This window comes from Rhineura floridana, chromosome 15 (assembly GCF_030035675.1).
Source record: "Rhineura floridana isolate rRhiFlo1 chromosome 15, rRhiFlo1.hap2, whole genome shotgun sequence".
In the NCBI taxonomy this organism is placed as follows: Eukaryota; Metazoa; Chordata; class Lepidosauria; order Squamata; family Rhineuridae; genus Rhineura; species Rhineura floridana.
Window position 1 is genome coordinate 1,650,467 of NC_084494.1, and position 11,171 is coordinate 1,661,637.

Here is an 11,171-nt window from a genome sequence, read left to right on the forward strand (position 1 = left end):
GCCCATTGAGCCATAGCTTATGTGCAGATAAGTAACAATGGTTAACTGCTTCTATGCAAGCCAGGCTTGAGCAGCCAACTTTGAGCCATGCAAAGACATGAGCCGAAGGATCCAACTGTGAAACTCACGAACATAAGCCAGGATTTGATCATACAAATAGGATCACTACAGGGCTTGCTTTCTTCCCGTTGTACTAATGTTGTAGAACCTTTCCCACTACCCCGTAATGCCTTCTACCTCTGCCATATAAAGAGATAGGATTGTTGAGCTCTACTTCAGTGGGAAGCTTTGGACTCTTGCAAAACCTCTGGCTAGGAAAGCAAGGGATGAAGCCTCAGCAGCAGCAGCAAGCTGGTTAGAGAACAAGACTGGCTCCCAGGGAAGAGGATGGCTCTGGATATTTAAATACCAAGAAAGCTCAGCATAGCAGGCAATACCAATTAAACAAGTCTACAAAGTTATAGAATTGTGGCTTATTTTAATGTGATTTAATGTGTACAACCCTTTGTCTGGCTGTAGGGCTGAGACCTGCCCAGTACTGGCAGACTGAAGTACTACAGCATAAAAATAACTAAAAATATCCGGTGAGTGTGAACTAGTGAGGCAAATCCCAAGCCAGCTGAGAAATCACTAACGGGGAAGGGGAAGCTGATCTGTGTGCTTGCACTTTAGTTGATCCAAGTAAGAGAGCCCGTACACAATTTGGGAATAATGAATTCTGGAAGCCCAGTTTGCCACTTAGGAGGCACTTCTTCCCCAGGGCTGCTGGAAGGGTCTACTTCTTTGGGGCAATGATGCCTTCAAGTTGTGCCTGAAAAGCAAAATGAGACAAACAGGCTAATTAATTAGTCCCTCACTTTCGCATCTGACTATCCCCTGCTTCAGTGGGAGGCTACTGGCAATGCTGAGGGCTGAAACAAGCCGTGTGTGCATGTTCTTACATTCCTCATCCCATGTTTTATAAATTAAGTTTCTCTCATTCTTGGCATACAGATCTGTCGGTTTATGAGAAGAAAGTAGAGAGCTGGCACTGTTTCCTGGCAACAAAAGTCTCATTTCATAATGTAAAGTACTAAAGAGGAAATTGAATCAAAGCCGCTGAACCAGTGATTTGCATTCTTTTTCATGGCTGTCCGTGAAGCCCTTGGCTGTCCAAGCGCTGGGCTGTGAACATCAATTATGGGATTCAGGCTTGGAACAGTGACTAAGACAACTTGAAGCCCAAGCAGGAGAAAAAGAACTGTACCACTGTACAGTAGGGCCCCGCTTATACGGCAGGTTCCGTTCCGGACCCCCACTGTAAACCGGAAACCGTCATAAGGCGGAACCCCATTGACTTTAATAGGGCGTGTTGCGCAAAAATACCGCAAAAGCAGCTTTTAAAGAGGAGGAAAGCCGCCGCATTAGCAGAACGCCGGAAGCAGGGCCCTACTATACAAGGCATGGTTACTGGACATCACATTCACTTTTCTTGCTTGTTTTTCTTCCTCCCTGGAAGCCAAAGATGGAGCTCCACCAAGGTCAGTATCCTCTCTTCTCCCCCCCCCCCAAAAAAAACTCCTTAACATCCCTAAACTACCTAAGAGAGGAAACAAGGTGAGCAGCTGCAGGTATTGCTAAACTCACAATTACCTACTACTTTAATACCACTAGGAGACATTCGAACTAGCCTTCATTTGCCACAAGTAGTATTTTTGAACTTGTAAAATATCCCACTAACTGAAACACTTGACTGTGAACTTCCTGCTCTTGGGCTAGATTACTACACCACCTCAGGTATTGATCAGCCAGAGTGGGACTGAAGCACAGAGCTGCTCTTCTGGAAGCCCTAATAATGCCACTCACATTGGGTATGAATGGTGCTCACTCCCGGTAATGCTGATTAAAACATTCCACAAGTGATCCCCTTAGCAAGTCTTAAGGACGACACTGCAGGCTGAGATAATGGCTACAGATTAGAATGAAGGACTCTGCCTCCCAGATCAGGTCAGGAACTGAGACCTGCCTAGAGGAAGTCAGGATCTGGTACTTCCTTACTCAGTAGCCACAAAAATAAATGTGAGCTAGCCTTGACAAAAAGCAGAAGGTTGTATCCAATGGAAGTCCTACTCAAAGTAGACCTTAGTTGGATATAACCCAGAACCAACTGGTTACATCTGGTTTATAACAGGTGAGCCATGCACTGCAGGAAAGGCATCACAACCCTCCCAAAGCCAGCAACAAAGCACAAGGGGGTGGGCTGTCTTATGTGCTCTGTAACTCTTAAAACATGTGGCGTCATGTTAGAATAGGAGCCTATGGCCTTCTAGATGTTGCTGAACTGCAACTTCCATCACCCAATTCGAGCTGGGAGTCCAATAGGTGGGGGTGTCAGAACTTGGATGTCAATAATATATGATCAAGGGGGAGGGACTTCTGCAGGGACCAATCTAGACCCCACCCTCTACGAACCTTGAGCTGCTGATTGGTCCGTTTCAGGAACTGGACTTCTTCAGTATGCTTCTTTTCCTCTACCTGCCGCCTTTCAAGTTCCCGTTTTTCAATTGCTTCACATTTGGCCTTTTGCTCATTAACTTGCCTCTCCAAGTCTCGTTTCTCATCCTCTAGATCTGCAATCTTGGTACAGAAAACAGATCCATCAGGCTATGGCCTGGCCACAGCTGGTGCAGCAATACTTACCAAAGTGTCTTGACTGCCACCTAATGCAGGTAGGCAAGATGGGTCTAATTAAAATCCAAGCTGTTGCCAGGCTGGGCAGCCCAGCCTCTGAGCTAACTACTTTCCTTCCCAAAGAGCAGCAGCGACATGCATCGCACAGACACGGCTGTGCAACTTCAGGGTTGTGAAGAAGTTCTGAGGCTTCAGCAGCTTCTTGCCTTTCTGCAAGGCCCATCCTTTCTCGTTCACATTCTCTCCCAGCCCCCAGCAAAGGGCGCAGCAACAGCCACTTACTTTCCTTTCCATGTCAGACTTCCCCTGCTCAGCCTGCAGCGCCTTCCTCATGCCAAAGGCAACGCTACTCTCATACAGGGTCTGGTAAGCTGCAATAGTCATCCGGATCTCGTCCCGCACACGCAACAGAAGCAGCCCCCGCTCTGCACAATTGATGGTTACCTCCCGGATCAGTTCATCTGTGAGGCAAAGGGTACACGGGAGGCATTGTCTAGCAAGAGACGACACAGACATGAGCACAGGTGACAGTGGGGCACCAGGAGTAGCACTCTTTTCTCCCTACAGAAACGGGAGCCAAAGACTCAAGGCAGTCTTCGCCTCCAGGAATGCTTCAGTGTGCTCACCTTGTGTTCCAGCCTGGAGTATGGCCACTTTTGAGTGAGAACAGCCTGCCAGAAAAGCCACAGCTCTCCTCGTAATACGCCCAGTAGTAAGTTAGGAGGCAGGTTAAGAAGTTGATAAGCAGAGCAGAAGAGAACTGTTTTTTGGAGACTAGAACACAATCATCGCTACATTGTGCTTTTTCAAATGGGAGAGGTCTAAAGCTAGAGATGAAAGGATAAAGCCTTCCCCTCTCCTTTGCTAGATGAGCTGGAGAGGCCTAGCTCCCCTCGGTCAGTCACTCACTCACCAAAACACTGGGAGTACAGCTCTCGTCTCACGGGGCAAATGCCAGTCTCCCGGGCCTGGCGCTGCTGGAGTTTGAGGTCCAGCTGCTCCTGCAGATGCACCACGTCCATGCGAGTGCTGGGGGTGCTGGACACCTGCTGGATCCATAGCTGGTTCTCCTCCACCCATTCTCTACATCAGAGCAAGCAGAGAGGCCGCCCTGTTACCCAAGAGGGCCTCAGGCAGGGCGCAGCCACACAGCGCAAGGGAGTCTCGGGGGCCTCGGCCCCTTGCGCCTTCCAGATCTGTAGGACGCGCGAGCTGCTGCCTTGGGACCACTAGGGCTGCCGGTCGGCGTACTGCGCCGCGGGCAGCAGGTGGGTCTGCGGAACAGGGCGGCGGCGTGGGAGGCCTGTGCCCGAGTGTCCGACCCCGGATGCGTTGCCCCGCCCCCCCTTTGCGCTGGTCTCTCACCGCGGGGGCAGGATGGCGTTGAGGATCTCCTCGGCCTGCTTGCCGGCGTCCACCGAGGGCGACGGCGCCTTGCCCTTGGGCGGCGAGACGGGGACCGTAGGCGTCGGCACCTGCGGGCTCACCTTCAGCGGCCGGGCCTGTGGGGAGCGGAGCCGAGCGCAGCGGTCGGTCGGTCAGGCGGAGGAGCCACGCGCCCCCCGGCCCCCCCACTGCCCCCTTCCCCCCCATGGCCTACCTTGGGCGAGCGCTTCTCGGTGTTGCGGCTCACCAGCACGGGCGTCTCGTAGCGGAGCAGCGAGTCCGCCGGCGGGATCATCCCAGCAGCGTCGCCTCTCGCCCCGGGGCCTGTGGGGCGGCGGTTGCCATGGCGACGGGGACGCCCCGCGGACCGGAAGCCAGGCCAGCCCGCGGAGAGGCGGCGCGTGCGCAGTAAGAGTGCCTCTTTCCTCCCACACGGGCCGCTTCCCTTGCTGCCCTCCCCCGAAAAAGTGCACTGAAAGCGGCTCGCAAAGAGGAGACCCACTTAAACGCCCCCAGTCAGCAAGACAGAGGGCCGAGAAGCCACCACTGGGGAGGCCCCCCTCCTGCCGCCGCATGAGGACCTCGGGGCAGGGGAGCTCCCAACAGAAGGGGCCCTTCTGCGTCTGATTAACGGCCACGACGACGACGACGCTGCTTCTGCCGCCCCCTCCTCCTCCTCTCTCTGCGGCCCCGCAAGAGGCAACTCCCCTCTTCCCAGGCCGGGGACCCCGGCGTCAGGCCGCTGCGAGGTGTCGTGGCAGCCGCTGAAGAACCGGATTGCCCGCGCCCGCCGTTGCCGAGAAGGGTTGCGGGGCCTGCTGGGCGGTGGCCCCGCGACGCCGCACCAACTCCTTTACGGGCGGGCCACGCGCCCTCGGCCTCCACTGTTCCGGCGCTCGAGAAGGACAGCCGCCTCCCTTCGCTTCGGCCGCTAGGGGCGCGTGCCTAGCTCCGCCCACGAGGCGGCCGGCGGGCCATAGGGTGCGGTGGGGGAAGGGCTTCCGGGTGGTGAGCCCGGAAGCAGGAAGAAAGGAGGCCGGAGCGCTGTCTGCTGCCGCTGGAATGGAGGGGCCGGAGCGGAGGCGGCAGCGGCGGAGCCGGACGAAGAAAAGGGCGGAACGGAGACCGCGCGGGAGCCGCTCGCCCCCGGGAAGCGCGGGGACCTCCAGGTGACGTCCCGGGGCCGGCCGGCCCTCAGTGGGAGGCCTCCGCAGGCTCTCCGGGCCCCGCGCTAGGAGCGCCGAGGTCTGCGGCGGCACAGCGGGCAGAGCCGGGCAGGGAGGGCGGCGGAGGCCTCCGACCAGGGAGGGCGACAGGCTTCGCCTGGCCTGGCCTTGCTCGGAATAAGACAGCGGCCCTCGACCTCGCCAGCTGAGGGTCTTGACCTTTCTGCTTTACCCGATCTTTGTAGGAAGGAACACGTTAAGTAATTACTGCGTAATTTCCCCGGGTTGTCTGCTAACGGCAATCTGGAGTGAGAAATGTCGCTGGAGAATCACAAAAACAGCACCTCTTTTGGGTCACGGACCCCTTTGAGGATCCCGCGAAAGCTGGGACCCCCCACAAAGAAACGCAGTTTGTTTGTTTTGGAAATTGATTTTGCGCCTGGGTCGCGGATCCCTAGGGCTCCATGGACCACGGGTTAAAGGCCCCTGCTTCTTCACAGCTTTCAAGTCCTCAGCGGCTAGGTTTGTTTGTCCTCTTTTATTTTTTTATTTTATTTATTGCAGTTGTATACCTCCCCATAGCCAAAGCTCTCAGGGCGGTTTTCAGCAATCAAAAACATTAAAACAAATACACAATTTAAAAACATACTTTAAAAACAATTTAAAACACAATTTTAAAATTCAAAACAATATAAAAACAATTTAAAAACACATGCTAAAATGCCTGGGAGAAGAGGAAAGTCTTGACCTGACACCTCGTCAGGAAGATCATTCCATAATTTGGGGGCCACCACTGAGAAGGCCCTCTCCCTTGTTGCCAGACTCCCAGCTTCCATCTGAGTAGGCACCAGGAGGAGGGCCTTTGATTTTGACCATAGTGTACGGGTGGGTTTGTATCGGGAGAGGCGTTCCATCAAGTATTGTGGTCCCAAGCCGTGTAAGGCTTTATAGGTCAAAACCAGCACCTTGAATTGAGCTCGGAAACATACAGGCAGCCAATGCAAGCGGGCCAGAATCGGTTTTATATGTTCCAGCTGTCTGGTCCCTGTTACCAATCTGGTCGCTGCATTTTGCACAAGCTGCAGTTTCCAAACCATCTTCAAAGGCAGCCCCATGTAGAGTGCATTACAGTAATCTAATTTGGAGGTTACCAGAGCATGGACAACTGAAGCCAGGTTATCCCTGTCCAGATAGGGACGTAGTTGGGCCACCAACTGAAGTTGGTAGAAGGCACTCCGTGCCACCGAGGCTACCTGAGCCTCAAATGACAGAGATGGTTCTAGGAGAACCCCCAAGCTATGAACCTGCTCCTTCAGGGGGAGCGCAACCCCATCCAGAACAGATTGTACATCCACCATCTGGTCAGAAGAACCACCCACTAACAGCATCTCAGTCTTGTCTGGATTGAGCCTCAGGCACTGGGTCTCCCAAGCCACCTCAGCCAGCCAGTTTATGTATCCCCTCCAGAGAAGGGACAGGTGGAACAGTATCAGCCACAGCTGGCTACCTGGGGCCTGGTCCTGCAAGGTGTGACCCCCGCAGAGCAGAAGTCCAACCGGGAAAGGGTGGTGGTGGTGGTAGCCGAACAGCAGCAGCAGCAGGCAGGCAGGCAGGCAGCAGCAAATGGCTCTCTTTTCTTCAAACCGTCTGCCAGCAATTCCTTCCAGTTCAAATCTGGCTTGTGGGTTTTGCAGAATGACGATTCTGGAAAAGGCAGTTAAGGACCTTTGCAGCTGCAGGGGTTGACTGGCCCCAGTGTTAGGTGAACTGAATGGGCATATAGAACCAGATCTACAGATTCAGTTAACTCTGGCTATGATGTCTGGGCTGCATACACCAGCCTTTGCCAGCTTAGACTACAGCTCCCATCAGCCCCCGTTAGCTTGGTATGCACCCTTTTCTACCAGGCTCCCTGCCCCACCAGCCTTAACTATAGGTTCCTGGGACATCAGCACTAATATTAACCACAGTCGACACTGATGAGGTGTCCTCTTACCTATGGAAGCAGCTTAAGGTCTTGGTTAAGGATGGCAGGAGAAATTGGAGCGAGAAGAGCAAAGTCCCACAACTCCCAATCTTTGATTGTGTCACCTGCTGCTGTTTGCTTCATGTATTGTTTTGACTTTTGCTTGTTTTCATCTTGTACCATGTAGGTTTGGTTTTATGTACGTTGCCTTGTGTACTTTTGCAGAGGTTGGGTGTAAATTCATTAATAATGACAGTGCGCTCCATGAGCACCTCTCTTACCTCTTGGTTGCCGTTTAACAGAACACAACGGATCAAGTGTCTTGGGCTGCATAGGCCTCTTTCTCCTTTTCTAATGATGAAGTTGTGTGTGCTTAATTTGGGTTTTATATCTTTTAAAAGGTCAGAGTCAAAAAGGGAAAACAAGTCCTCAAACAAAAGAAGCAAATCTCCCCGAGAGAAAAGAAGCCGAAGTCCGCATCATGTGATAGCTAAAGTAAAGCAGGTAACTTGACTTCCCAGATAAAGCCAATAGAAGGTTTGTAATGGTATTCTTAGTATGATGGAAGATGTTGAAGACCTGGGATCAAAACAAGTATGGACAAATAAGGGGACAAATAAGGAAACAAATCGGTCTCAAAGTAAACGCTGAATGCCAGATAGTTAATTATCCAACTATGCAGCAACATTTTCAAGTGTTTTTTTTTCCAAGGACCCTGAATGAAGATGGCATTTTGTTTGTATTAAAAGTCTACCTTCCTAGGTAAAATTATTATTATTTTTCAAATTTGTGAAGGCAGCCAGCAGTGCTGTGATCCTTCCAGGATTTGTGGCTTAACCCTCATTCTGCCATGGTTTGCTTTTTCCAAAGAGACCATGTCTTGTGAATGTTCAGTGCACAAGGACCCTGCTTCAATAATTAAGCAGTTTTGCAGTTTTTGAAAATGTATGAAAAGCTGAAAACATTTGACTGATCCCTTCTGAATTGGGCTTCTTAACTTGCTTTCGCCGATTCCACTCTTGTAGGAGCGAGAGGAGCACTCTCAGAGGGGACATGAGGAACGTCAGTATCGAGACCACTCTGAGCTGGATCGTAGGTGGGAAAGTAGCGGTGACCGAGACAGACACCGGGACCATTCACGCCGAAGGAAGTCCAATAGAGGTCGGCCTGCGAGCTATGAAAGGGAAAGGGACGCTCATCACCTCCACGATCAGCAGGTGCAGAGGGAATTCTATAACGAGCAACGGCGTGAGCACCGTGAGCAGATAGAAGCAAGTGGCGATGAGGAGAATCGAGGGGCAGGGGGCCCCAACAGCATCAGTGCCAACAAAGAGCCAGGTAATAAAGAGAAGCCAAGCTTTGAACTGTCTGGTGCACTTTTGGAGGATTCCAATACTTTCCGTGGTGTCGTGATCAAATATAGTGAGCCCCCAGAAGCACGGATCCCAAAGAAGCGGTGGCGTCTTTATCCTTTTAAGAACGATGAGGTTCTCCCCGTCATGTACATTCACAGGCAGAGTGCCTATCTGCTGGGCAGGCACCGACGCATTGCCGATATCCCTATCGACCATCCCTCTTGCTCCAAACAACATGCTGTCTTTCAGTACCGGTAAGTTTTGGCCCACGTGGGGGTGGGGCAGGATCTAGCTGCCTAGAAGTCTCTCTGAGCTATGCGTGAGTGGCTGCTAGTTTGGAGTTAGCTGCTTACTGGCTGGAGTCTACACAGTACACATCGGGGGAAGGTATTAATGACCTCTGGTAGAATATTTTGCAGACAAGAATTGCTTCCTATTATGTCACCACTCTCCAGCAAGATTCTGCCAAATACACTTCCCTCCTGTCATTTTGACTATCACCTCTTTCCTAACCCACCGTATCACTATTGAGAAAAGGAGTCCTTACTTTAAAACTCTTGCCTCTGAACTCCACTGTTGTCCCCTGCTGAAGCCCTTCTACTTCTGTCAAGCTGGGACAAGTCCCGACAGTGGGGAACCTCTGGCCCACCGACCTAGCTAGGCTTGGAACAGGTCCCAGCTCCATGTGCCAGGCCATTCCTCACAAAGTACATCTGTCTACCCCACACCTGGCAACATAGGTAATGCCAGCTGTGGAGCGAACCTACAAAGGGTTCACTCTAAGCTTCTGATTATTCCTTTGCAACCAGGGCTTGCTGTTAGCACAAATCAGGTGATTTATGTAGCTGAGAGACTCGCTTTGTTTGTAGAAAGTGGTTTGAGTTCAGACAGACGCCTGCTAAGGGGAAAATGCTTTGTCTGTGGAAGAAGCGGTTGAATCCAAACTGCTTCCTCCAAATGGACTTCAAAGGGGTTCCCTGTAAGTTGATCCGTGGCAATATCTGACAGTACTATAACATCAGCAGGGGGTGGGGGATTAAGGGTTGCCTTGCAGGGGGTTCTAGGTCCCCATCCCTGCTCTCCTGAGTGAGAGGACTGTCGGTGAACAGCAGGAGCAACACCAATGGGCCACTTTTGAGGGTTGAAAGAGTGAAAAGGCAGGGCAGACCTTGACCTTATGGAGAATTAAGTTCATTATCCATAGTTACATGAAGGAGTTGGGCAGCCGCTGTAATTGCTCATAGTGGGAAGGGCCACAAATCAGTCACACCCAAGCAGCCCTCTTCTACCTGGGTGAGCTCACAGGCCTCTAGCAGTTACATGCAAAGGAGCCCTCTGTTCTGGGTGGGCTCCACAGACGCTGTGGGATGCTGGAACGGGAGTGGGGGGATCTAATGTGATGATGATACGCTCCCGGATTTTGTGCTGTTAATCAGAAAGAATCTTTCTTTCTTTCTTGCAAGGCTTGTGGAATACACCCGCCCTGATGGCACCATGGGCCGGAAGGTAAAGCCCTACATTATTGACCTTGGCTCAGGCAATGGCACGTTTCTGAATAATCAGCGCATTGAGCCTCAGCGTTACTATGAACTGAAAGAGAAGGATGTGCTGAAATTTGGGTTCAGCAGCAGAGAGTACGTTCTTCTCCATGAGTCATCAGATACCTCAGAGGTGGACCAGAAGACAGAGGAGGAGGAAGAAGACGAATCTACCTGACAGTCAGTCAGTGGCTGTACTGAACCTTTTGCTGCAGCTGAGCTGGAACATTGCTGAGCTGATGCCTCTCACTGCCTTAAAATCTGCTTAAGATCTTTTACTGGTCACATTATTTTGGGAGCTCGTGACACTCCCTGAGTGGATGGTTATGGGCATTGAGGTAAAGCCAACTGTTGCTTTTCAGATGCTTCTGGTTAATTGCACGGTGACAGAAAGTAATGGTGCGTTTGATGCCTGGCTGGTATAGCAGCTCTATTACTGGAGTTTTTCAATGTATATTTTAATTTAAGATAAGACCCTGAAGGAACAAAACACACTGTACAAAACAGGGCCATTTCCAAACAAACACATTTTCCTTTGTGTGTGTGTGTGTGTGCTTGCAGACTGCTTTAAAAAAATAGATGCTACTTATTTTTTTAAGTAGACTTTTGAAAGGAACCCTGGTGGATGTTCTGTAAAATCTTTAGCTGTTTGATTCTTTCATGTATTGCGGTAAAAGATACTGCAAAAATTTGTGACGATTCCTAAAATTTGTGTAGGCAATTTTGCATCAAAATAAGGGATGTACTTCCCTGGAGCGGAGTCTGAGGGGGAAGAACGTTTCCAGTATCTTCTGTATGGCTTTTTTACTGCTGAGGGGAAGGGAGGGTTGTTTCTCAGGCATCTATATTTCCCCACGAAAATATTTTTTGCTTAACATGGTGTATAGTTTCCAACAAAACATTAAAGTAAGTAGTTTCTTTTCTTTAAACATGGATGCTGCTCTTTCTTTCTCACTAATAGCAAGAGGCAGGCAGCATATTAATGCTGGGGGAGGGGAGGTGGAAGAGCTTTTTGGCACAGATTTCAGTAGCTGTAGTTTTATGTTAAACTGCCTTAAAATAAAAAAGACAACTTGTTTATTGCACCACA

General features: G+C 50.9%; 2 protein-coding genes across 2 annotated transcripts; one reads left to right on the forward strand and one right to left on the reverse strand.

Moving 5' to 3' along the window:
- Positions 1–458: 458 nt before the first annotated feature.
- Positions 459–4,553, reverse strand: DNALI1 (dynein axonemal light intermediate chain 1). The gene is made up of 6 exons (XM_061597805.1): positions 4,271–4,553; positions 4,036–4,172; positions 3,584–3,753; positions 2,953–3,131; positions 2,452–2,616; positions 459–811 (listed from the first exon to the last, which is right to left on the reverse strand). The coding sequence occupies exons 1-6, from the start codon at positions 4,349–4,351 to the stop codon at positions 776–778; spliced, it is 768 nt and encodes a 255-aa protein (XP_061453789.1). The 5' UTR covers positions 4,352–4,553; the 3' UTR covers positions 459–775.
- Positions 4,398–11,171, forward strand: SNIP1 (Smad nuclear interacting protein 1). Its single transcript, XM_061597802.1, has 4 exons — positions 4,398–5,225; positions 7,590–7,692; positions 8,214–8,797; positions 10,007–11,171. The coding sequence occupies exons 1-4, from the start codon at positions 5,119–5,121 to the stop codon at positions 10,257–10,259; spliced, it is 1,047 nt and encodes a 348-aa protein (XP_061453786.1). The 5' UTR covers positions 4,398–5,118; the 3' UTR covers positions 10,260–11,171.